Source organism: Leptosomus discolor, chromosome 1 (genome assembly GCF_034619465.1).
Source record: "Leptosomus discolor isolate bLepDis1 chromosome 1, bLepDis1.hap2, whole genome shotgun sequence".
Classification (NCBI taxonomy): Eukaryota; Metazoa; Chordata; class Aves; order Leptosomiformes; family Leptosomidae; genus Leptosomus; species Leptosomus discolor.
Genome location: NC_141391.1, coordinates 156063134 through 156090338, shown reverse-complemented (window position 1 = coordinate 156090338; position 27205 = coordinate 156063134). Strand labels below are relative to the sequence as shown.

The 27205-nt window shown below is 45.1% G+C and overlaps 1 protein-coding gene across 1 annotated transcript; it reads left to right on the top strand.

Moving 5' to 3' along the window:
* Positions 1 to 359: 359 nt before the first annotated feature.
* ATP6V0A4 (ATPase H+ transporting V0 subunit a4) lies at positions 360 to 27205 on the top strand. Its single transcript, XM_009956428.2, has 21 exons — positions 360 to 549; positions 2434 to 2645; positions 3134 to 3212; positions 4050 to 4144; positions 5172 to 5297; positions 5647 to 5741; positions 6794 to 6920; positions 7517 to 7599; positions 11866 to 11959; positions 13399 to 13611; positions 14022 to 14172; positions 14951 to 15090; positions 15400 to 15557; positions 16022 to 16115; positions 17818 to 17936; positions 18908 to 19124; positions 20756 to 20863; positions 22704 to 22838; positions 23754 to 23871; positions 25842 to 26013; positions 27112 to 27205. Exons 2-21 carry the CDS (start codon positions 2529 to 2531, stop codon positions 27203 to 27205), a joined length of 2535 nt encoding a protein of 844 aa, XP_009954730.2. The 5' UTR covers positions 360 to 549; positions 2434 to 2528.

The following is a 27205-nucleotide window of genomic DNA, read 5'->3' as shown; positions in this document are numbered from 1 at the left end:
AGGAAAAACCAGTGAGAAGCAGCGCAGAAGTTTTCCACCTCCCCGGCGACTGATCCTCCATCCAGGGCTCTCAAATGAGTTTTTATGGGTTTATAGCTCTCCACATACAGCAGGTTTCAAAGGTTCTTGCTTGTTTTCTGGTGGCCGGGGCGGTGTGAGCCGGCATGCCCCATCTGTTATTAGTCTCAACAAGCCGCGTGCTGCCGCAACACGTCCTGTGCTTGTCGCAGACCTGATACGGGGGTTGTGACCCAGCCAGAGAGCACTGGGTCCAGACCACCCGAGGGTTGTTCTGGGACAGAAAGGATTGTCCTCCTCTGGTCCAGACCGGTTCCAACCTTAAAAGAAAAGATTTGCTGTGCCCTGCTCGAGACAGGACGGTTGGCCAGGGTGCTTCACTTGCTGCCCTCCTCGTCCAGCGCGGTGCCTGCAGCCGTGCCAAAGCACAGCTCCGCTGTTGTCGCCTGACGGACGCCTGGCCAGCCGAGGGGAGAGCTTGCCCCTTCCCTGGGGAAAGGGCCTGCCGGAAAGGAGCACGGTGGCTGAGAGGTAAACCTGAGTAACACCTTCTCCAAAGCAACTTACAGCACCGGGATTTACCCTGCCCGAAACCCGGTGTGTTTTAATGCAGTATAATACTGCTGGAAAATAGCAACTGGGGAAAGCGTGAGTGATTTCTCAATTAACTGTTCTTCTGCCAAAGCAAAAAATTGGGGGGGATGTTGATAGAGGCATGGCTGGCAGCAGGTGCCTTTGGGCAAACCTCCTGTATCTGCAGGAATGGATGAAGGGCGAACACGCTGCCTTCCTCAGAGCGGGGCTAAGAAAGGTTTCCTGTCTGGAAAGAGGTTTCTCCTTTTATTTTTAATTTTTTCTCTCATTCCATATCAAGATGAAATTGAGCCTTTGGGGTTTTTCACTGAGTGATTACCAAGGAAAAATATAACCCTGGATTTGGATGATTTTGAAGCAGTTTAACTAAGATAATTCCAAATATTTTATTTGAGTTTTGTTCTTTTAATTCTAAGGTTTTGACATTTTTTATGGAAGTTAACTGCAGGTTTAGAAATACAAACCTTTTTAAATTATAGTCTCTTCACACATTTCGGTCTAAAGAAGTTAAGATGGGACATTATTATGATCTTTTAAACCTTTTGAAAATCAGAGCTAGGGAATTTTTTTTACATTTCTGACTGAGTAGTGGGGCTCTCCTGCAGCTTTTGTGCATTTTCCTTGTGAAAAATACCATTTGCTAAAAAGTGTCCAACCAACTTTAAAGACTGTATCCTTACACAGCCCACTGGAGCTGGCACATGGTATTTTTCTTTTAACAAGCTATTAGTTATATATTTTCAACGTCTTAAATCATTTAGTGAATGGGTACAGAGAGTAAGACAAGGAAAACTCACAGGACAGTTGAGCAAATAAAGACTTGTGACTATGGTGCTCCTGTTAAACAAGCCTTTAATGTCTTGCAAAGTGCTTCTCTCGCATTTAAGATAATTTTTTCATATGTTATAAAGAATATTATTAGAATCCACATCAGAAAAAGTGTTGCAAGACAAGGTTCGTAGAGAAAGAAAAGGTTAAGGGCAATTGACTTCCTCGCCTGTCGACAAGTAGAAGTGAGGTTATAAAGGGATTTTGTTTTGCTATTTATAAAATGTAGGCTTGCTACAAAATTCATGCAAGAAATATATCTGCCTGCATGTTTTTCTCTGGAAAAGAGTAATTACTGTGTTTGTATGTGCCAATCTGTTAATTTTGTGCAAGAACAACTAAAAGCAATTTATATGTTCAGGTTACTCAAAGTAAGTACTAAGAAGCATATAGACAAAAGGAACACTTGTGAAATGCGTAATATTTCATGTATCTCATTTTGAAAACCATACTTTAGGGAGACAAAATGCTTTTTAAATTTCAAAGTTTGTTTTAACTTAAATGAAATAGTCTCCTCTTCTCCCCATTCCCATATAACATGCTCCAGATGTGTCTGCAACGTTGTGTTCATGCTACCAATGAGAGTGATAAAAACCAGTCAGGTCTCTTTCACCTGCCTAATTGCAAGGTGAAATTAATGATTTTGCTTCTCTGTGTTGTGGAAGACAAAGAGAAATTGAGTCCTTCATGAGCTCAGCATCCAAAACCCAAATAAAGGGCTTGAGTGCAGTGGTCTGAAGCATCTTTGGTCCAGCAGAGGACAGGGCAGGGTATTTACTCATTATCTGTCCTAGGGAAACAGTAGCTTCCCTGCCTTCTCTTTTTCTCTGAGTCACACACATACCTTAGTGTCTATCACTGCTCTGGTGGGATGAAGCCTCACATGGGTTCAAGGAGGCTTTTAGGAGGTGAAGAAACCTTTTTGAAGGACATGATGGGCAACTTTGGGTTAGCTTCCAGCACCTTGACTCAGTGATCCCAATGTTCCTGCAGTGCTTGGCATCTTCTGGCGCCTCCCTGGGCAAGGAAGACTGTGCCGCTGCCACCAAGGCCCCCACAGACGCCCAGGTGGGAGGAGGGCAGGTGAAATGGCCTCGGTCTTCCGGAGCGAAGAGATGAGCCTGATGCAGCTCTTCCTGCAGGTGGAGGCTGCCTACTGCTGCGTGGCTGAGCTCGGGGAGCTGGGTCTGGTCCAGTTCAGAGATGTGAGTAGTGCCTGCCCAATGGGCTGAGCTGTGGGAGATGCACCCTGGGGTGTGCTTGTCCTTCCCTCAAAGCACTTGGGGAAGGTGTGCACCTGCAGGGTGGTGAGAGCAGGACTTCCTCAAATATGATCTGAAAACCAGTCTCTATGCTGAGACCTGACCCATCCCTGAGTGCACATCCAGTGCTCTGCACACCCTCTGCACAACCTTAGGATGATTCCTTCCACCACCAGAAAATGGGGGCTCTCCATGAGACCCCATCTATGACTCCTGCTGTCAGAGCAGGGCTGGGTGGAAATGAGCCTGGTGTAAGGCCACAATATCCTTAGTGGCACAGAAACCCATGGTATTGCCCTGCTGCTGGGAGTCTGTAAGATGCAGCAATGTTGGCTTTCCCCATCAAAGGCGTTCACTCTCTGCTGATGTTAAAAATGAGCATGACGGTGTGCAGCCTCCAGCCCCAGGCTTGTTTTCCCTCCTGTTTTTAGCTGAATGTGAATGTCAACAGCTTCCAGAGAAAGTTTGTGAATGAAGTGAGAAGGTGCGAATCCTTGGAGAGGATCCTGTGTAAGTAAACACTTGTCAAATGCAGTCGGCTTTCTGCCAACTGGTGGTGTGGGACTTATTTCTTTGTTAAGTGCTCTCACACTGTAGAGCAGAACTAGTGGCAAAATGGTGATGTTTTCATCTGAGCCCCTGGAAATGTTTTGCATGTGTCAGCCAATTACCACTTCACCCCATATGGGCAATAAATTGTTGCCCCTGTTTTGAAAATGGTTAACTGAACTGAAAGGAGGTTGATTAGCTTATATAAAATCACAAGATAAATCTGGGGCTGAGCAGGAGGCTAATCCAGATAACCTGACTCTTACACCAGCACACCAGACATTGGCATAAACTTCATGTGACCAAAGGCTTCAGCCTGCAGACAAATGCTTGAAACCCAAGCAGTAGAGCTCATGGCACCTGCTATCCCATGGACGTGTGTCCTGTGAGCTCTGTGCTCCCCCCACCACAACACCAGTACCCACCATAGGCACCGTGAGAGCACTTGCCGTTGCTAGAGCGGAGGAGAGAAACCTGGGCTTGCTGCATGCCTTATTCGCTGCCCCAAGCGAGGGGCTGCCACGCTGGATATTTGTGCCAGGGCTGAGGGCTGTCCAGGTGGGAGCAGCTACCATGACTTCAGGAGAAACAGCATCCTCACTGAGAAAGGAGGCTGCTGGGTGTCCAGTTCTTGATGGTTGTGCATATGCACTGGGATGACAGCCCTTGTCTATCGCTGCCCCCTGTCACACCTCATGTGATGCCTCGGTCCTGACAGGGGGCTTAGCAGCAGCTGCTGACCAGAATGATGCAGCAGGCATGACTCTATATCGAGACTTCTGTGTCCTCTCCTTGCAGGTTTTCTGGAAAATGAGATGGAAGACAATGTTGAGATAGTCAAACTAGAAAAGTACCCAGAGACCCCCCTGCCTCGGGAAATGATCGATATGGAGGTACAGAATTTGGAGTGAGCCAAGGAGAGAGAGAAGGGGGGTGTGAACCAGGATGTCTGTGTAATGTGCTCAGTATAGTCCTCCCCTGCAAGGAAGGACTTGGTAGCTGAGGCTGGCAAGGCTCACAGTCTCAGCAATCAGGTTAAGGCTGGTATTACTGCATGTTCCTAAAAGAGCCCAGTCTTTTTACCATCCCCTGTGAAACATCCCTCTCGTCCCACATATTAACAAAAAGGTATCACTATCACAGAATGCCCCCACCATCCTGTAGGAGAGAGTTAGAAGGTTTTTGGTGATTAACCAGGAAAGCTAGTGTTAGAACTAGCTTCACTGCACAAAAACCCGGGGGTTGTCTGTCCTGGTGGGAGTATGGTTGTAATATAGTAATATTGGGGCCTGGCACAAATATTTATGCCTTGCTTTTGGATGTGCAAAAGCTGCTTTATTCTAGCTCAGCTGGAAGCTACATTTACCGACAGGGTAATTTTTAAATGTTGCACATGTAGGTGACCAGGAAGAAAAATTATGCTTTCCAAGGGCTTCAGCTTCATGAGCAAGATGGTTGCTTGGTGTATTTCTGGACCCACATCCTCAACTAATATTTGGACTATAGCTAATGAACTAGCTAATGGCCATGTTGTAGGCTGCTTTTGTAGTCAGCAGACTGACAGCCAGTCACCTGGGGTCTGAGACGTCCTGTGGGGAACCACAGAGGTGCCAAGACAGGCTGAGACACCTACACCACACACCCACTTACTTGCCTGTGCTTCGGTCAGGTGAGTCAGAGATCTAATGCCAGAAAAGGACAAAGCACACAGCAGGGAAAGTGGCAATGGGAAAATGAGGCATTGATGTTGATGAATATCTTCCTACAAACTCATTGTTTATTGAAGTGCTCACTGAATATTTCTGTATCCCCCCTTGAAAAAAAAAACCAGCCATCTACTGTTTGAGATTTGGTATCAGTTTAGTAAAGGGCCATTGGTCTGCTTCAGACTTTTTCTGGATGTGCTTGGACCCTAAACAGACAGTGCTGGAGAAACTTGAAGCTGAGCTGCTGGAAGCCAACCAGAACCAGCAAACGCTGAAGCAGAACTTCCTTGAGCTGATGGAGCTCAAACATTTGCTGAAGAAAACCCAGGACTTCTTTGAGGTGAGAGGCCTCTTTGCTCTTCCAACAGAGATGTGGAAGGTTCCTAAAAATACTTACGTTTTCGTTTGGTGTGTGTTGCTGTCATTGATTTTTAGTCAAAACCTAGTGGTCTTTACCACAAGCCAGTAAGATATGTTTGCACTTTGGGGCTCAAGAACTTGGTTCCCAACTGTCTTTGAAAATGGCGTTTATGCTTTTCAGTTGCTAAGATATAGTTTACATTTTTTTTTCCTTTGGTCTAAATCTCTGTAGAAAGCTGCCTTTAGGGGAAAAAATGTCAGGAGAAAAATGTGAAAATAGGTTTCAAACTGGCAATGCTGAATAGTTTTTTAAAACTAATGTTTTCCAGGCAGAAACCAATCTGCCAGATGATTTCTTCAGTGAAGACACATCTGGACTGCTGGAGCTGAGAAGCACTGCTGCTGCTGCCGCTGCCAAGCTGGGGTGTGTATTGGTGATGGCCCCCAGCTTGGCCAGGCTTCCCACCTGCGCTGCATTGCTGTGACACTGGTACACTTCCTTCAGCTTCTTAGGAGAGGCTGTTCAACAACCTCTTCAGTGTAGCTGTTTAATGAAGATGTGAGAGCAGCTGTCCTTTGAAGTTGTCATCAAAACTATGATCAGGTCACGGGTCAGTGGGACAAATGGACTTTTACTTCCAGGCCACCAATTCCAGTGACCGCTTAGTAGGTATTGACTGAAAGTTGCTATCTCACAGCATCTCATCTGTGGCTTCTGGACTCAGGCATCCCCCTGGTCTTCAGGGATGGATGTCTAACCACAGCAAAAAGCCATGGAATTGCTTGCACTGAGCTTTGTCTGCAACAGAAAGTGGCACTGAGGGTGTAAGATAGGGGAGCAGAAACACCACCATGTATATTGCTAACAGAAATTTGGTAGACAGCATAGACTCAAACAGCTTTCCCTTGTGTCTACAACAGCCAGGTATGGTGAAACTCACTGATGGTGTTCTTCCAGGCTGGTGTTTTTAGCTGCTTATGCTGGTATTTCTGAAGCCCCGTTCGACTCTTTTGTGGGCAAAGCTTATGCCTGCAGAGGGCTTGCCCTGGTGGCTGTATACCAGCATGTCATGATGCACTTCAAAGGTGCAGTCTGGTACTTTCTGGGAAAAGGAAAACAGGAGGGAATACAGTTAAACCACCACTTCAAAATTGCTACCTCCTACCTCTCTCATTCAGGCACTCTCTGTTTGTGTGACTTTAAGCATCTTTCTGTTCCCCCGTTTCTAGACAGAATTGTCTTTCCTTCTTTTTCTGTTGATCTGGGGACGACTTATAAAGTTTAAAAGAAAGAACAACAGGATAAAGTCAGTAGATTGAGATAAGAACCAGAAGTCTTTCCTAAAGTGCCTACCGTAGGAGCAGAGCTCTGGCTATCATGGGCTAGAAAAGGAGAGATTGTAAAATCATGTGTATTACAGGTCCTAAAAGACTGAGAATAGGCTTGTAATTTATTTATCTTTTAACTCTGCTCAGGTTCACAGCAGGGGTAATAAAGAGGGAAAGGATGATACCCTTTGAGCGTTTACTGTGGCGAGTCTGCAGGGGAAACATCTACCTGAGGTACACTGAAATGGACACCCCCCTGGAGGACCCTGTGACAGTAGGTACCAACCTGGTTTTGCTTCACGCTGCTCTTCATGCATGCCTGTGACCTGCAGGAGCTGAACTGGTGCCCTGGCCATACCGCAGCACCAGCTGTCTCACCAGAGCTGGGTGTCTGAAGGCGGCCTGTAGAAGAAAGGCAAGAAAGTTTGAGGATGGGAGAATTTTTTGACATTGCTTTTCCCTTTTGCCATTATCCAAGCGGCTCCTTTTTCCTACCTGGTTAAGATGTATGTGAGCCCTAGCAGGGTGGCTGTCTTATGGGGACCAGTGGGGAGGTGGGCTGTGGCTGTCCTCACCTGGGGCTGGCCGCAGAGGGTCAATTCCCTTCGGTGTCTCTGGGATGAGCCCTGTGTCCTGGCAGACATCTAGTCCCCTTCCTCTCCACTCCACATTGCTTCTTCCCCCATAACCCAGAGTTGCCGGCCGTGCCTGGTCCCTGAAGCAGCATCTAGGGAAAACATTGCTGCCAGAAAACTAGGGCTGGGGGAAAAGAACAATCCAGTGGAGAGGCTGCCAAAAAACCCCCACCATCTTTTCCACACTGGACTCTTTGCTCTGTGTGCGTTAAATTCTGCATGAATTGTGTTGCAGAGAGAAGAGGTGAAGAAGAATGTGTTCATTATCTTCTATCAAGGAGAGCAGCTTAAACAAAAAATCAAGAAGATTTGTGACGGGTAAGACAGTCCTGTGGACAAGCCACAGTGACTTCCACAGAGGTGTTTACCTGTCAGCCCAGGCTGGCTGAATTTGGAGGTGGCAATCTAATCTCCGGCTCTATGTCTGTCAGCTCTGCCACTGAGCTCCCTTCCACTCCTCAGCTCTGCTGCTCCCAATCATAAAAGATATCTGTCACCTTGGCATTTGGAAATTGAGGTCCTAAATTTTGTGAAGTGACTTAAAGATCTTGGGAGCTTCAGTTGCTAGATTTTTAACTTAGGACATCTTAAAGGGGACTGTTTTTAAATAAATACTCAGCATCTTTCCCCTGAAAATCAGGGGCCCTAACTTGGGCACTGGGAACATGGTAATCCTTCACCTGCTCTCAAGCCTTTCTGCATTTCATCATAAAAAGATGATGCTGCAGTTTATTCAACCCTTTCCCAAGGCCTTTGAACAATATCTGTGTAATCGGAGACAGAGCCCAGGAGAGAAATGAAAGCTTCATACAACCTGACTTGTTTCCACCCTGTTAAGCATCTTGAAAAGATAATTCAGGTTGAGTATTTTGTTACTCTTTCATAACACTGATGAGCAATGGGCTTTGTTGTGGTGTAAATTAGATTTGATGAGGGGATCCATCTGCTGTCATGGAATCCATTTCAGGTCCAGCCCCTTGGCTAAGTGGGGCCAGCCAAGTGCCTGCAGACTGCAGAAGGGTCACAGGGAGGGGATGAGCAGTTGCTTTTACCTGACATGTGCACTCAGGGAAGGTATTTCCTTGCATCCTGCCTTTAATCAGAAAAAAACTAGGAAGATCAGTTCATCCAGCTGTGAGAACTAATTTCAGTCCCATGAAGCAACAGACCCTTGGGGACTATTAGCAATTCCTGCCTTAGAAATGAGGCCCTCCAAGATGCCTTCTATAGGCAGTGGAGGGCAATGTTCATCCTGAGAGCAATTCAGCCCTCCTGAGGTGGGCATCTCTTTCTATAAAGCAGACATGGGAGCATGGACAGCTGGGGGAAGACTCCCAGCTCTCAGTCACTGGTTTCTGATCCTGAACCTCAGACATGGGGAGAGTTTTGCCATTCCCACTGTGCAGGATCAGTCTGCTGCTGCCAGTGGTCTTTGAGCTTTCAGCGAGTCTCATACTCTTTCTGGATTACGATTTCCTGCTTACGTCCCATTTCTTACTGCTGGTGGTGAATACTTCCCATTGCATTTTCCCCTGTGCTAATGTCCTTGCAAACTGCCAGGCCATACATTTAGAGCTGGTTGGGGCTGCCCATTGAGTGTTTCAGGTGCTTCATTTTGGAGGATATTTTTTCCCCCCTGGAGCATTTAAAATTTCTTGCAGTCAAAAGCCCAATATTTTTTTTCTGTGGTGGGAGTGAAAGAACAGACAATGCGATGCCTGTCAGCATTTTCGTTATTGATTGAAGTCAGACTCATCCAAACCATAGGCAAAACCTTCTGCTGTGGGGTACAGCTGGGAGCGTGGGGCCGGGCAGTGCTGGAAACGTGAGCAGATCCCTGCAGGGTGGGCCACAACATGCGAAGTTGTTATGAGCTAGTGGCATTGATGTGGTGGTAGGTTCATAGAAAGGAACTTAGAATGGTTTCTCTCATCCTCTTGTAACTGAAGGAAAACGTACCTACTTAAGACAAATTCAGAGGATGTCTTTTGCAGTGCTAGTGCGCTGGTTTTTGTTTATTGCCAGCTAATCAGGCTACACTTGAAACCATCCTTTAAGTCTTTTCTTCCTCCCTTTTGAATTTTTTGCTTGCTAATATGCACGGATATACGGATGTTTTGCTGAGTCGCAGTTTTTTAGACATAGTAGTCCCACACCTCCGCTTTTGTGTTCTGTGGGCCATCAGCCATCCCTGGTACACAGGCCAAGACGTTTGGTCTGGTCCATCTTTAAGGCAGGGCTAACTATACCTAAAGCAGATGACAGTGTCATTCCAGCCCCAGCAGGACATTTCTGCTTAGCACTAAGTCATCATTCATGACAAGTAAATATCCTGCAAAAATCATGCGACTGGTGTAAGCCAGTCTCCTGCAAGGCAGGCTAAGATTTGTTTGCAGAGCAGTGTGCCTCAGGTTACGCTTGTAGTCCCTGCTTGACTCTAATTGGTAACATTAGTCTGACAATTTCATGAGCATTAAGTCCACGCACAAGTTTATTAGTGAAAGGTGTAGAGGGAGCAGGGAGGAGGAAAATGTAAGAATTTTTCTTTTTCTCCTTTTCTTGCGGCTGCCTCAGTGCTAATGTGAATACTAAACTGGGTTTATCAATGTAAGGATTCCCTGCTGAATTCTCCTGGAGCTTTCAGAGATGTCTGTGCCATTAGGGCAAAGCTGATACTCAGTATGCAAAATGGCTGTTAAAAGATCAAAGCAACACTGCTGCAATAACGTTATTGGAAACGGGGGAACAGTGCAGCATGGAGGAATAAGCTTTCAAGTTTGATTAAAAATCCTTATTAAAGATGAACTAAGAGCTGTGAAGAATAAGAAAATGGAAATAATTAGGTAGGGTGAATAACCTTTGGAAACGAATACCAGGTGTTGAGTGAGGAGATTCAATTCTGGAAAGGGAAGTTTAGCTGAAGAGTGCGTGCTGTCATTACACACACCTCTGGGCTGATCTCTAGGAAACTGCAGAGTGTTTTGTTCAATCTGCAACTGTCCTCGCTCGTGTGTGTGATGGAAGTGATTTTGGAGAGCAGGTGGTGATTATATTCTGTGCTCAGACAAAGCCAGAACATGCTGCTTATCTGTACACAGAGCATGCACAGTTTTGTCTCTTCAACAGGGATAGACCCCTATGACCCTGTTACTTCTTCTTTTAATTCATCTCACATGCACAAAGACAGCCCTTCAGCAACCTTCAGTGTAACTCCACTGCAGGATGATGGAAGTGTGTTGCCTTAGGTGGGCAGAAGACCTCCACTCTGTAGAGGAGTGTTCTCTTCCTGCAGACCTGTTAGGGCAATATTGGAAGATGACATTTATAATGCCCTTGAGGTGGCAGGGCTGGCACAAGCACTAGATATCACTGAAAAAGCAGAGCAGGAAAAAATGGAGGGTTCTCTGCTATTTTAGTTACTGCAGCACCTCAGGTTAGTTAAAGCCTGTAGGCGCAGTGCCTTGCAGCAGCGCACCTTGTGATCTGCAAGGTCCCAGTGGGAACTCCTTGTGCCTGCTCTTTGTGCATGAAGTATACTCTGGGACTTGTTTTGCAGGCAGGACAGGTAGCTGTATACTTTTCAGAGACACATAGAGCTTATTTATTTCTAATTGGCTCTATTGGGTTCATATAGGGGCTTTAAGACACCTCAGTGTGCTGTACTAGTGTTAAGCACCTTTACACTAGTATGACTTGCAGCTGTACTAGAGAAGGTCATATTGCCTACCATGGATGAAGCAGTATCCAACACCTGCATGGAGATAAGACCTTCACTCACATATTAGGAGCCCACATTACTCCTTATTACACCACATTAAACAAACCAGCTGAATCTTCCAAATACAGCTTGGAGGTAAGCTTATAAAAGTATTTATACTGGCCTGGCCACATGTAAGCTGACATAACAGATATCACTCTTAGATGTTTAAAAAACTTCACCCATCCTTTCCTTGCTCCCAAACTGTGTAGCCAAACAGATGGACCAGAAGCCAAGAGCCGGCTGTACGGTCATCCTTCTTTTGTTTTATTCAGGAAATAAAGTCTTTTTTTTAACAGGGTCGTTTACTTACAGATCCCGCACTCACCAAGGGTGTTCGCTTGCTGTGCAGCGGTAGCTCAGCCGATGCCTTCCCCCAGTGACTGCGGGAGGGTAGTGCAAGGAGAGGGACGTGGTGTTTTCCCAGCCTCAGTGCAAGAGGGACATCTATCGGCCAGTGTGTCAGGGGGGCTGCCTTTGCCAGGGTGAGGGTTTTGTGGCTCTGCAGTTCAAGCAGCTTGTGGGCATAAGGAAGGTACCTACATATTAGCGCTGACCACTGTATAACATCATGTACCTTGTAGCACCTGCGGCAGGGAGTGCTTTTTCAGCTAGAACAGGCAAAGGGATCCTTTTTCCCATGAAGAGATAGATGTACCTTTTTGGACCTTTCTGGGACACCAGGCACAACTTTATAGAATATAAGAAGAGTATACTACCAGGTGAGGAATAAAGTCCAGTTTCTCCACCTTTGAGCTGAGAAGAGTCCAGAGGAAGAAAGTCAGCCAAATAAATGGTGTTTCTTACTTCTTTCTTACTGAGGCTAGATTTCGTGCCACAGTCTATCCCTGTCCAGAGTCTGCCACCGAGCGCCGAGAAATGCTTGATGGAGTCAACACAAGGATCGAGGATTTAAACACGGTAAGTGGCAGCGGCTTTACTGAGGTCTGAATGCCTTAAGTGGGACCTGCCCAGACATTTGTCCTGTCTGAAACCCTGTGGCCACGGCCAGATCCAAAGCTTGTTTGGGGATCTGGCTGTGCAGAGCTGGCCAGGGGCTGGGGATGAATCCACCAGCCCAGGATCAGTCCCCCTGCCAGTTGTGGAGGCCAGTGCTTGTGCTCTGCTCTGCCCATTTAAACCCCCCCAGGAGCTGCTGGGGGACAGGCTCCCATATGAGGGGCTCAGAAAATACTTGCTGCTGTTGGTCATGCAAGGGTTAGAGGTTTAGACCTTGTGATACAGGGCTACAGGGTGGGATCTAAGGTCATCATCAGGCTACAGGTATTGTAACCAAATTGCATGTTGTCCAAAATGGTTTCATCTAGCTCTTACAGCATGGTTTCCTTCAGCAGCTCACAAAGTTGATCAGTCGCAACAGTAGTACCAGTATACTAGGTTCAGAGAGGACTCTAAATATTTATTTTATATTTAAATTAAGTTTTCTTTACCAAGGAAACTCTGGGGAGCTTGTCACACTAGCAATGGAAAGCCAAGACTGCTGTTACGGAAGTACAAGTCTCCTCTTTACTCCAACATTTAATACACCGCTGAAAATTACACTTTCAGTTGCTATGGGTGCTCAGTAGCTTGTATATCCATATACTGCATTAGGTCTTCACACCTTTTGGAGGGACTCCTGCCTGTGACCTTTGTTTTGTCACACATGACAGGAGGCAGGAGGGAATGGACACACTGTTTGCCTGAGGTAGCCCATCTGTCAGTTGACACCCTGCTTTCACACCCTCTGTGGATGCCTGTGACTGCCAAGCCTGCATGCAAGTCTGCTTCCAAACTGACTTTCATTCCTGAGCATCATGGGCAGCTAGGCTGCTTCAGTGCTTGTAGACCCACACAGGTTATTTTCCTAACATGTTATCTCCACCACTCATTTATGTAGCAGCACTGTGGTGGTCACATGATGCATGGAAGTCCCACCAGGGCCATAGGCTGTAGCTCTAGCGGTGCAGGCACACTGGTGGATGTGATGTGCCCCAGGTTCATGGCACAGAGCCACCTACAGGAGATGGCAGGGTGGAAGTGCATGGTGAGATGTGACCAGTCTGGAAGCAACTAGGTAGGGAGCCAATCCCACATCTCAGTAGCTCCCAACGATCTCCGCTACACTTACAAAGGCTTGAGGCCACGGAGGGAGAGTCCTTAGCAAACAGCACTGTGCATCTGGTGTCAAGTGCTCCTGTGCCTAGACCTGATACAGTGCCCTCCAGGACACATCATGCATTCATATGAATCGTTCCCTTTCTGCAACCCTCTTCCACCTGCCTTCCCCAAACAACTGTTGAGCAGATCATGCCACCTACACCTTCCTACCTCAAGCGCTGCCTGTGCTGTGCTTACAGGTGATAACCCAAACTGAGTCCCACCGCCAGCGACTGCTGCATGAGGCCGCAGCCAACTTGTGGTCCTGGCGGATCAAGGTGAAGAAAATCAAGGCCATCTACCACATCCTGAATTGCTGTAACATTGATGTCACCCAGCAGTGCGTGATTGCGGAGATCTGGTTCCCCGTGGCTGATGCTGCCCGGATAAAAAGAGCTCTCCATCAGGGAATGGTAAGAGACCAATGGTTTTGGTCCCTGAAGTTCTTGCCTAAACTGCGTTGTTTATATGTTGAGCATATGTCCAGACTTCTGTCTGTTATCATAACACTGGACTCCCTTTTCTGTTTTAGTTAAAGTTGAGGTTGTCACATGATCACTTGGCCTCAGGGAGTTTAAGGTCAGCGTTAAATCTTAGCAGGTTTGTGATCGACCCACGAGTCAGCAGTGCTGGCAGCTTTCCCTGAACAAATCAATAGCACAGAAAAAGGAAAAATCTGGATATTAGAAAGAGGGTTGAGATATAGCACTCTCGAGCCCAGCTTTCATGTTGCTGCCTATGCATGTTTGGACAGCCTGTGGTGCTGTGGGACTGATTCTTCTCTGCTAGCCACCCTGACTTCATCTGTCCTTTGTGTTTGCAGGAGCGCAGTGGCTCTACTATCGCCCCTATCCTTAACGCCATACACACCAGGATGGCACCACCCACCTTCAACAGGACCAACAAGTTCACAGCTGGGTTTCAGAACATTGTGGATGCATATGGTGTGGGCAACTACAGGGAGATGAACCCAGGTGAGAAATACTCAGCTACCTGCACCTGGCTTGCTAGAGCTAAAGTAAAGCCTTTGAGCTCTGTCACTATCCTAAAACATGCACTCATTGCTGACTGAGAAATCTGAACCATATATTCTGCTGGTAAAAATCAATACTCTTTGGTGCATAGGCATGGATTTTCGCACGCAAGAATTCGGCTGCTGGTCTTCAGTGATTGATTGTGGCAGGAGTAATGAACTACACAAATACAGGATGGGGAACAAATGGTGAGGTAGCAGCTCTGAGTAAATGACCTAAGCTCACAAGGCACATATATGTTGAGCTTATCGTGCTGAGGCAAAAAAAGGCCAAAAGGACCTGAGAAAAGTGTGAAACAATGGTAGAGAACCTCAGAGACCACTGAGAACAAACAGAAACCTAGAAATGGGGGCCCATGGGAAAGGATAGGATGAACTCAGATTGTTGAGGCTGAGAAGACTGAGAAACATGGTAGTAAACTTCAAGTACATTATTCTGTGGCGAAACAGAATGCAATTGTCTACACATAATGTTTATTGCGGTGAGACAATAAACGAAGGCTAAAATTGCAAGGAAGATGCAGGTCATGCAACTGGACAATCTTTCTGATGATAAAGCTAGTTCTGCACTAGATATGACTGCCTGGTGAGTAGGGGAGGGATCGTGGAGGCCTTCAAGGACAGCAGCTGTGGGAAATGGTCTGGTGTGGTGGACTGCTTCTCTGCTGAGGCCTTTTTGCTTAGGAGGAACTGAGCTTCTTGTCCTTTCCTTCCTGCAGCTCCATACACTATCATTACCTTCCCCTTCTTGTTTGCGGTGATGTTTGGGGATTGTGGTCATGGCGCTGTCATGCTGGGCTTTGCACTCTGGATGGTCATTAACGAGAAGAGCCTTCTGGCCCAGAAAAGCACTAATGAGGTGAGGACCAGGGAACTAGTGCACCCTATTGGCATAGTAAAAAGGCATATCCCCCCCATTTGATAAAGGGGGCATCCAGACTCCCAAAGGCTCAGTGGAGATCCTTCGAAGATGCTCACGAGGCAGAGATTTGGCAAGTAATTCTGCCTACTTCTACACAGAGACCTGGATGGGCCCGAGGGACCTGGAGTTTCCTATGAGTGATTGTATGTACATAATCAGTACAATCATGTCTCCTGTTGGCTGAGGCCCACCATTTGATGGGACTGCAGGTACTTTGGTCATTGGCACTGCCTTCTTCCCCTGCAGATCTGGAACACCTTTTTCAGTGGGCGCTACCTGATCCTGCTCATGGGCATATTCTCCATGTACACTGGCTTCATCTACAATGACTGCTTCTCCAAATCATTCAACATCTTTGGCTCTTCCTGGCATATCATCCCCATGTTTAAAAATAGCACTTGGAAGTAAGTGGCTAAATGTTGGAAACAAGTGAAAACACATCGAATGGAGCACGTAGGCTTTGAAAGAAAGACACGGTGACTCCCTGTGTGGGAAAGGGAAGAACTCCCTGCTGTGGATGCAGTCATGAATGAATCAGAGGTTTTGTCTGACACACAGAGGCAGAACTCACTATTGAAATGGAAAGGTAGAGTCCTCGGGAACATGCCTGTTTGTTCAGGCACTGATGTGCATAAAAATCTGCAGGTGTCTGGGACTGATGCATAGACAATTATCAGTGTGGTGGAGACTGTCACATACACATGCACAGAGACACACACACATGTGCACACAAGTGCAGGACAACAGTTCACAGAAAGACTGGAGTCAGTGACAGGATGTGGCAATCCTCAGCACATCTCACATAAATGTACCGTAGGCTTATATGGTGAGATTAAGCTGCAAAGGCAATTTCACTTTTCTTTTGTAGTAAGGATGTGCTTCTGGACAATACGGTGCTGCAGTTGGATCCAGCAGTCCCAGGAGTCTACTCTGGAAACCCATATCCATTTGGAATAGATCCGGTAATGAAATTGAAGTGCTCTAAGATAATCTGTATTTCAATTCTGTTTCTACGTATGAACTACATCGGTAGCTCCCTGCTGTCCTTCCTGAAGCCATGGCTTCATTTCTTGCTCCTTGCCTGTTCTTTACATAGTCGTCATGATCTTTAGCAATCAAGGATATATATTGCTGACAGTTTTGCACAGGCAGCAGCAAAATGGTAAGCAGGAAGGAACTTTGATTTTGCTGGAGAGTGGTCTTGTGCTGCAGTCTCCGCTTTGTCACCAGACTGCAGTTTCCTTACTTGAGTACTTAACCCATTCCAGAGCTACCTCACAAGTTTGAGGGCAAAGTCCTAACTTCTATGTTTATTGTATGAAGCATGAAGTAAATGCCAGTATTAGTTAACGGATCCACATTTTCTTCTCTTGTCATATTTCCCTTCTCTTGCCACTCTCTCTTTATCATGTATTGAAATGCAGTTGTTAACATCAAGCTTTCCTTTCTCGATCTTTATATCAGCCAATTTATCTCTATTCTGATGGATGTGCTCTCATTTCAGTTGGTCACACAAAGAAACACTGGCTTGCCCTGGTTTGCAGAGAGATTGACCTTGTACTAAGTTTTTCACAAACCTCGCTCTAAAGCTCTGCCCAGGACATAAGTAGTGCACTTCAAGAAGTCATGTCAGAGGCATTTGAATTCTCTGTATGTTGCCCCAGCACATCTGTAATTTAGGTTAACTCAGGCTAGCCACCCTGGCTGCTGCCTGCTCGAGAGGCTGGGACCCCTGGCTGGGAAGGAGGAATGGCTAAACAATTGCCATCTGCCCAGAAGGATGGATGGCTCTTTGCATTTTATAAGTCCTGGCAGGATGCCTGAGGTGTATCTTGGAAAAGTAAGAGTCACCCTGAGCTGAGTAGGCTAGGCAGTCTCTTTCATAGCCATAGAAGAGACAAAGCATGTCGGACAAAGGCACATAAGTGAATGTTTTTCCTTCCATATGACCCTGTTTTCCTCCTTTCTGTTCAAGTACTATGCTTAGTGTCTGAAAAGAGGTATTTATTTACCATATCTGTGGTCAGAAGACTTCAGCGTCTAGGAAGTTTTGGAAGAAAGGAGAAACAACCCTGAAGCTCTGTAGCATAAAAAAGGCAGGACCAAGAAAAAGCATACAGTTACTGTCCCAACCCAACTGAGGAGTTACTGCAGAGAGGCAGGCAATAATCTGATCTCCATGGCCAAAGACTTGGAATGACTTTTTTTTTTTTGTTCAGACAAAAGTTTGAAGATGCTCTGCCCTCAGTGCTTCTCTGGTGAAGGTGGAACAAATTTCCATAGCAGCAGATGGGATTTTCTAATGCCTTTCCACCTCTGCTAAAGAGATGATTCAGCCTAAGTACAAGGAATGACACTGAGAATATTGAGGTTCTGCTACCAGCCTTTGCATTGGTTTACAGAGGACTGAAGCAAAGTCACTACATCATTTTAAATCCCTGTTATTTTCTCTGTTAAACGAGGATAATACTTTATACCTTTTAGATAAGAAGCTTGGCAGAGTCAAAGGTATTATAAGGAGCATCTACATTTCCACCATTTGTTATCATCTTCCTAGAACTGGTAGGAGTAAATTGGTCGTGTCAAAGCAACAACTTCCATAAATCCATTATTGATCGAACACCTGAAAATCTTGTTCTTCTGTCTCTGCTCCTTTTCCCAAAGATCTGGAATGTTGCATCAAACAAGCTGACTTTCCTGAACTCCTACAAAATGAAGATGTCGGTTGTTATAGGGATTGTGCACATGATTTTTGGGGTGGTACTCAGTCTCTTCAACCACATGTAAGTTTGTTTCACCAAGTGTGTTGCTGCAGCGCACAAGTCCTCATCATTAAACTAGTTTCCTTCATTCAGAGAAAGCCCCATATCTCAGACCGATGACTTGAATTTTGTCCTTTACCTGGTGTGAGTAGAAAAGCCCCGTACGCTGACTGACTCACACCACTGTTGGTACAGAGTGCTGAGTCCGAAGGCTGGAAAGACAGCCATCGCATTGCAGATGTTCTCTTGGATCAACTCTCTTTTTCGGTTTCTCTCTTACGTTCTTGATTCTGCAAAAGTACTGAAGTACACTAAATTAAAAATATATAGCAGCTCCCACTATTGATAATTTTTGTCTCTCAAGACAAACTCTTTTGGCCTAATTCAAAGCACGCTGAAATCTTGCACAGCGTGTATACATGCATTCCACCTGACTTAGGGGGCCTTTGGTCAGGATCTGTGAGTGTGCATGTCTTCATCTCTGCCTCTGTATTTTCAAACAAAAAATAAGGAATGGTGATAGCGTGGAGGGGCTGGCACTACTGTCTGGAGAGGGTCTCCAGAGCTGGAAGGTGTGTAGTGACCTTCAGGGGTAGAAAGTGTTTGCAGATGACAGAGAGGCAGACTTCCCCTACAGAACTGATTCGACACCTGCTTCTGACCTTCCTCAATGTATAATGCTTAACTTCATAAATTAACCATTTTTTGAAAATCGATTTTTATTTCAGTGTAGTAATCTTCTGAGGTGCTGAGATACTGGTGGGACAAGTACAAAAACCTGAAAAGAATCAGTATGACAAAGCTTTTGTATTTAAATAATGGCTTTCATTGATAAAGACTGAAATTACAGACTTCTTCCTTGGCTAGGGACAGTTGCATGTTTCTTACATTATTTTCCAAAGACTAAGTAGTGTACAGTACTGACATACTTGGGTGCAACCTTGTATTAATACCTAGCGGATTAATTGTAGTTCTTTCCTGATTCTTTCCAGCTACTTCAAGAAGTACATAAACATTATCCTTCAGTTCATTCCAGAGATGATTTTTATTGTCTCTCTTTTTGGCTACCTGGTCTTCATGATTATTTTCAAATGGTGTCATTTTGATGTCCACTCATCCCAGAGTGCACCAAGCATCCTCATCCACTTCATCAATATGTTTCTCTTCAATTACAGTGACACTTCAAATGCTCCATTATATCTGCATCAGGTATGGATCAAGCAACTTGAATCCACTGTATCTGGTTTTGGATTCGCAGTAGGTGTTGTGGGGAGTGGGCATAGTTGGGCAACAGGCTCAGAAGTTCAATCACAAGTGCCAGTCACATAAGAGAAGTTTGTTCTTCCAGTTTTAGTGTTGGCCTTGTAGACAGGTAGGACAGAGAAGCTATCAATCAGTGATGCAGAGGAAACCTCATTCTTAATGTTGTCCTCACAAGAATGTTAATACAATTTAACATACCTTTGGGGAAAAAAGGAAAGAAGGGTGACTAGTGATGCAAAACTGGGTACTGCAGATGTGCTGTCCTGGAGTCTCGGCATGGTGCTAGAGAAAAAGCAAGCCTCTCCTTTCCTTGAAATTGTCTTATTTCTTCTTTGGAAAATTTGAAAACTTTATATTTTCTGCTAAAAAATAGAAGTAGGTAGAGGAGCTTCTGGCAACTTTTTGTCAGAAACATCTCCTTTGGGGAGTTCACGTAAAAAAATAATAAAGCAAAAAAGTCTCCCCTAAGAGAAAATTTCTTTTAAAGTTATGTCTGTTTATTTGCCCGGAACATGGATTTTTTTTTTTTTTTCTTGCTTGATTTTATATCAGTAGCACCAATGAAGAATCTGCAAGCAAATGCTACCTCCAGCCACATGTATGCATCTACATCTATACAGTTGCACTCTCTGGCACTTCAATGTGAGCTCAGTTTTAGGACTGCTGGTGAGTCAGAGTTAGTAGAGAGCCCTGATCAGTTCCATGCATTAAGGCTGCAGTGAAGTTCAGGAAAACACAGTTTTCCCAGCCTTCAAAAAGTCATTAGAAAAGGTTTTGCTCTGTAACAACCCAGTCTTTCCAAGATGTTTTTTTTTTTCTCATATTCCTAACCCCCTACCCTACCAGTAACTGTCTGTACCATCCACCTGAGTAGTCTGAATGCAAAGATTGTATGACATCAACCATAAGATGATCAGAGATCTGATCCAGCTTTAAAAAAATGCAGAAGTTGTAGTTTGGGGTTTTCTTTGTTTGTTTTTTGTTTGTTTGTTTATTTGTTTTTTTTTGTTTTTCTTAAAGTACAAACAGTTATGTTAGGACAGCAATAGGGCTAGCATATTGCAACAAGAACACCTTATATTGTGGGGGCAATGTGTTATCAGACCTAAGCTATGGGAATTCCTTACCCTTCTGGAATCGCAAATATAGAGCAAATCCTGAATTCCCTGTTTTCCAAGGGAAGGCTTGAATGACTTGGCTCTTACTGCAACATTTCTGCTCTGACCAAAGCAAGGCAGACTGACTGGCTCACCCAGTAGTTAGGACATTCACTTGGGACACTGGAGACCCAGGTTCAAGTCAGTAACGTTGGCTTTTGGCAAATTAACTGTTTCCAACATGAAAGCCTTTCATTTATGAGTCTCCAGCCATCTCTATTTGGCAGTGCTTTCTGGAGCCTTAAGCAGTATACATTTATTTTCACGTCCTTACAAGCAGAGGAGACCCAACCAATACAGGGAGTGTATATGTTGTGTAAGAAAATTTTCCATTTTATGGCATCGGGTTTCTAACCATAAATGTAGTTGGCTAAAGGAAGTAAAGTAACTATTTGCCATTCTTGTTGTTTTGTATTTTAGAAAGAAGTCCAGAGTTTCTTGGTCATCTTTGCTCTGATTGCTGTTCCCTGGATGCTCCTAATTAAACCTTTCATCCTCCGAGCCAACCACCAGAAAGCACAGCGCATGGTAAGGGATGTGGATCAGGCAAGGGCAATTCTGTACAGCAAAGGCAAAGCTGAGGAGAGAGACCCCAAAAACTGATTGCAGCGATTTCTGCTTTTCTCTGATGTCAGAGTTTCTCCGGTAGTTTCAAACTGTACTTTATGGTACATGCGCCAAGACCATGTGTATGGACATTTGGCTGAACCATCTAAATGGGAAGCAGGAGCTTTGCTCTCAAGGCTATACCCTATTTGTTAGGAAAGGGCTTAAGCTGACTCCAAGCTCCTTCAAGCGTTGTATCGAAATCCAGAGAAGGTTTAGAAAGACTGAAGTGCTGGTAAAGCCAAGACAGGGCAAAGAACTCAGTTGTCAGTCCACAACCACCACTAGCCACTGGGTGGCTGCTCTGTAGGAATGGGACACCTGCTATCTTGGAAAGGTAATACTGCTTGGAGGAGAGGCTTGATTTAAAAGCTGTTGCCTGCTTTCTAGCAGTGCTTTCTTCTCTAAGCGATATCCTTCACGGAGTTCTCCTTCCCACAGGCTCTGTGGTTTGCCCAGCTCTTCAGCACGTAACTGCAGCAGCTGCAGTTTCTCAGTTGTTCATTAATTCTCTCCTTTATAACACTAACAGGACTTTACTTGTCTGTCAGGATTTACTTCTCTTTATAGTTGGAGTTAGTGCCTGGAGTACCTTTTATAGGGCACAGATGTTTCCATTTGAAGAAAGAGATGCTGGTTGTGCTGTGTGACCTTTTCCAACCCAATCACTTCTGACCTATAACTGAAAGCCAGGTCCCTGGGAGACCTTTGCAGCCCTGCCTCTGTGCTGTAATTTCTTATTTTGTCATTCTTCTGGGATTTGGATGAAAGCTTGACATGGCTGACTCCATCTCCTGCTTTTATGCTAGTAGCATCTGACAGCTTTTCCCCACCTCCTATTATGCCCCTGTATTTCTGTTCCTAATTTTCATATGTTAGCTGTCTGATCACATCTTACATTTACCCAGATTTATATGTTTGCGACAAAGTCTGTTCTCTGTGCTGACATTCAGGTAAAGCAAAGATAAAGTGGGTGTGACAATGATTACTGCTGTAATAGGAAATAATATGTTACCATAAGACCTTGCCAATGAAACCTGCTGGAAGCTATAAAGAGTGACAGGACAAAACCTGACAGAAGCTGTGAGATACGTATTTGGTTATGCTGTATAATTCGACTGTTACAGGCATATAATGTAGGACTATTCTTATGCTGTGCTGTCATTTCTGGAGTAAGGCTCAGATCAAGTTGTTCAGACCTCTAGAAAAGCTCTGTAAAGAATGATTACAGAGAGAAGATGGGTTGTCATGAGGTTTTTGTCAATTTAAAATGAATCAAGAGGTCTTAATTGTACTTCTGTCTGCATCCCACGAGTTGTGTGACCTTTATCATGTCACCTGATCCTTTCAGGCTCCATTTCCCTTTTACTTGATGCTAATTCCTTTGATTTGCACCCATCTATTTGAGATCATCAGCTTTAACGTGCCTCAGTTTTTTCATTTGCCAAAAGTGATGGATCTTCTCATGGTGGGTATACAGGGTGCATTGTAAGACTAGAAACTAGCTTCAAATTAGTTGGGGTTATTGGAAAATTCTCTATGAGGGAAAATATTTAAGTAGTATAAGCCATTCAGCAGAAGTACTCAGTTTCTCTGGTCTGTGATGACTGACTATTATTGAAATTGTCCTCACGTTCATGATGTAGTCCTTCATGTGTTACCCGTTGTGAGGTTATTGATGGAGTTCTGTGCCATGGTCTGTTCATTTTGGTATCAATCTGTGGCATGACACAAAAGACTTGTAACATTTTGTTTCTGAAAGATTCAATCTCAAGCCATCTCAGGAAACCTTGGAGGTGAAAATGAGGTAGATGCCCCAGAGACCAATCACTCCAAGAAAGCTTCCCAGGGAGACCACAGTGGTGGCCATGGAGGACATGAGGATGATGATGAAGAGGTAAGAAAATGTGGTCAGAAAATTATTGAGACAGACGCAACAGCAGAAGACACAAAGTCAAGCAGAAGGCTTTTGCAGAGTTGTCAGCCCTTCTCTTTAACAAGATACCAAGACACACTGTTGCAAGTTTGCGTTTCTAAGCGGAATAAGCTTTGAATTTTCATGTAATGAATTCCTCTGAGTTTTTCCTTTAGTTTTGCCTGGTAAGGGCAAGCATTCTTACAAACCTCAAGCTTTTGTTTCCCCAGGAGGGTTTGTTCCATTGCACCCAAAGAAGGTCAAGCCTTCCCCAAGAGTCAGTGAGTTTTACTTAATTTAAATTGGAAAGGAGTATTGAGAAGTTGGCAGCCTGCAGTGTTGGCCAGGGAGAAAAGTCTTCCTTTGGCAGATGTTGCCAATGGTTTCTGCAGTATGCAGCAACACATTTAAAAAAGTGACAAAAGTGTTTGTAGCAGTTGGGAGTACCTACAATATTGACTGTGGATATGGCTGACTGTTCAGCTAAGATATACTTATTCAGTGATACCTCCGAAAACGTGTATACCAATAGGCAGGTAGCCCAAAAAACCCTATTTCATATAAGAATTTCTGTCTCTACAAGAAGTCAAAAAGGTTGGTAACAATTGGATCGCCATCTTATTCCAGATTTGAAATTGTGAGACTGGAATATGAGCTGGCTCCTGGACATTTGCTTTTCACTGGAATTGTATGTCTCCAGGGAGAATGTATGGGAAGATCATAGAGAACAGGGAATTTTCAAAGCAATCTTTTTATCCAGGAACTATCTGTGTGTAGCTCAGGACAAATCAAGGAAAAGGGAGGAGTATGAAGATCCTTTGGTCGAGTGTTGCTCTGTTAATCAGGAAGCCCTGATCGAAGAACTGATAAAACATGTTTGGCTTTATGGTGTTTCAGTTCAATTTTGGAGACACATTTGTCCACCAAGCTATCCATACCATTGAATACTGCCTTGGCTGCATCTCCAACACAGCATCATACTTGCGGCTCTGGGCACTGAGCTTAGCCCATGCACGTGAGTGATGGACTACTTGTTAATTACCTCACCAGCAACTCCATGCTGATTGATGCTTCTACTAGTGTTTGATTATTGCTCTGAATTTCCCCATGAAATCAAATTTCTTTGTGTGGATGTTTGTGACTCAGAATGTTTTGCTTCAGGTCAGATCAATCCAAGTGTTTCATGGTGGCCATCTTGCTTTTCATTGGTGATCCCTGACAGCTATATATCAGGCAGCTCCTGAGTGCATTTACTGGCTGGAGCCCCTTTTCCACGCTGCTCTCTAGCCACCTCTCTGGAATAGTCCTCATGGTGTGTGGCATGGTGGGAGGTGCAGTCCAAATGGATAGTCCAGTCCATAGAACTAAAGAAAGTATGGGAACTGTAGCTTCATTTCCCAAGAGGCAATTTCTATAGCCTTAGGGTATGCAGATGAGTGTCAAAATGACTTGAAAGGTGTTTGGTTCAGCAAACTAGAAAGAAAAGCTTTGGTTCAAGAACTCCTGGAATTTGTCATTTTCACTGGGATTTTTCCCAGCAAGATTTAGTAGAACCTCACATTCCATGAGAAATGTACAGCATTTCAATGTCTTTTTTCTTGATTTGAGACAAAAACAAAAGCCTAAATACTAGAAATTGCCTTAGGCTGGAACTTCAGATTTTCAACAATTCTATTTTTTATGAACTGTTTTTTTATTAATATTGCTGTGCTGCCTCTGGCTAGGAGTTGTGCCCACCCTAAAGAATTGGGCACACAAAAAAGGAAAAAAAAAGGAGGGGGCATGCCATGAATTGACAGAGGTGAGCTGTACTTGGCACAGAAATGAGCTTGGTAGGAGTTGAGTGGAAGCTAACACACATTAGCTTTACGTGGAGGACAGGTATCTAAATAAAATAAAACCGACCAACTAAAAAGCTTAGCTAAGGGCAGTCCTATGTGTTATGTCAGAATTCTTCCTGGAAAACCACCATATTCCTTTGCAGCCTTACAAACTGGCATTAACAGGAGTATTTTTCTGGAGGGCAGCAGTTGCAAGGGATCTCTTGCATCTGTTGTTACCTAAAATAACAGGTCATTGAATCTGAATATGGCTCAAGGGCCAATGACTGGCAAAATGGAAGGCTGAACTCGTGGATGAAGTATCTGGATGGAGAAGAGCTGGGCTATGTCCTTGCTTTGCCTGTATCACAAGAGGAAAATTGCTCAGTCCTGAATCTATGCGAGGTGACTGGGATAGTTAAGTTGGGAACATGTTATTGAGCTGACAGGACATGTCAGATATACCAGTGCTGTGAATGTTGACATAAAGCTGTGCAGGAAATAAAGTCTTTAGGAGCGTGCAAGCAACCTAAACACTAATATGTCCTGCCTTGGATGGGACCAAGCAATTGTCCTTTTTTTTTTCCCACTGCAACTTCTCCATGACACCTTAAGAGAGGTAGTTTGGTGAACAAATGGGAATTACATGTCTCCTGTGGGTCTTAGCTACCATCAATCAGTACAGCTACATCAATCATACAGTAACCTAATGTACACATGTATTGGCTATGTCAATCAATCGTGTTCACTGGGATTTAGCAGCAGGCAGTTTTAGAAGGCTCTACATACTGCCTATCTGCCACGTTAAAGAGGTGCAAATTAAACTGATGACTGTGTCATGCCAGTGTAGCAGCACTCTTGGTAGTGTGCTTGCGTGGACTTGTGATGCAAAGCCAAGCTGAAACCGCACCATCAGCTTCTAACACAGTGAAGAGAAGCAATGGAAAACAATCTGCATCCAATTCCCTTCCCCAGTCATCATGGAGAGGCAGGGTGGCCATACATGATTACTGTTATGTACATTTCACTGTCATGTACATGATTACTGTCATGTACATCTTATCCAAATCATCTAACTGGGAAAAGTGGGTGAGCTCCCAGACTGAGCGCTGTGTCTGTCCACAGCTGTTGCTCAGCACTGTTTTCCCTTTATTTCCTTTTGCAGAACTGTCAGAGGTCCTTTGGACCATGGTGATGCACAATGGGTTCAACAACAGCAGCTGGGCAGGCCTCATCATCATCTTCATTATCTTTGCGGCGTTTGCAGTGCTGACGGTAGCCATCTTGCTCGTCATGGAGGGGCTCTCAGCCTTTCTGCACGCCTTGCGTCTGCACTGGTAGGTGGTGTGGTCTTTTGGAGCTTTTCCTGGAGCAATCTTTGGGAGGGATCAAGCTGTGGAAACAGGTGGTCACACTAGCTGTGTTAGACACGCTGCGCTAGTACCTATGCATTAGGACATCAGTCCCCCTTGGCAAATGAGGCAAGGGAGGCTTCTCCAAAGGGAGGTCAGAGCTCCCTGCTCCATCTCTGAGCTGCTCCCTGGAGCAACCTACCTCTCTTCCTGAGCCTGTGATGGCTGTTGCTGTGTGTGGTAAATGGCAACCTGCAGTTCTGCTCCAGTAAACACGCAGAGCCACTGAGGCCACCTTGACCTCCATGATAACGCCTGAAGGCACCACAGCCACACCACTGGTTGTGTATCCCACCCAGGGTTATCATCAAACAAGACAGCTGGGGACTACCTACGGCAGCAAGAGTTCAGCTGGGACTGCAAAACCTGCTGAAAACCTGGGTCAGCACTTGTGCCATTAGCCCAGATTGAGCTCCAGACTGTTTTTGGCTTTGTGGCCAACCAGTTTCAAGTTAGCTTGTGTCTGCCTTAACTAGACATCAGTCATGGCCAGGAGAGTGGTGCAGACACACCATTGGGCTAGTATGTAAAACAAGACCAAGGTAACAAATCACCCCTCACACCACCATAACTTGGCATCCTGCCTGAGCACCCAAGCTGTGGCCTTTTTTCACCATGTGACGTCCCACCGCAAATGCTGCCAAGCCAAACTATGGTGCAGTTGCTTGTCATTGTGCATGGAAGGGAAGATGTCTGTCTCCCACCAGAGTGTGCAACCAGCAGGCAGTTATCCCAGCTGTCAGAGCTGCTAGAAGCAGTTTAGTGGGCAAGCAAGGTCCTGCCAACTGGCCTCACAAGGAGTGTTTCCAGGCTGAATGATGGAAAGTCAAAGCTGATGGATGCTGGGTCATTCCCTGGGCTGCCTATGTCTCACTGCTGGCTCCAGAAGGAGCCTATATTCTCATCTCAGAGGCCACCATCTGTTATGGTCTCCCTTTTCCCATGGGTGTCATATTTTGGCCTCTCGGCTGGCCGTAGGTCCTGCCTGCGGGCAGCACTGACACCCCTCTCTGCTCATCCCAGGGTGGAGTTCCAAAACAAGTTCTACGTTGGAGCTGGGTACAAATTTTCTCCGTTCTCCTTCAAGAGCATCATCGATGGCACCACAGAAGAGTGA

Coding starts and splice junctions, on each gene's coding strand:
- ATP6V0A4 (XM_009956428.2), top strand. CDS start 2,529: ATGGCCTCGGTCTTCCGGAGCGAAGAGATGAGCCTGATGCAGCTCTTC. Junction 6,921..7,516: donor CCCTGGAGGACCCTGTGACA/GTAGGTACCAAC, acceptor ATTGTGTTGCAG/AGAGAAGAGGTGAAGAAGAA. Junction 22,839..23,753: donor ATGAGGATGATGATGAAGAG/GTAAGAAAATGT, acceptor ATGGTGTTTCAG/TTCAATTTTGGAGACACATT.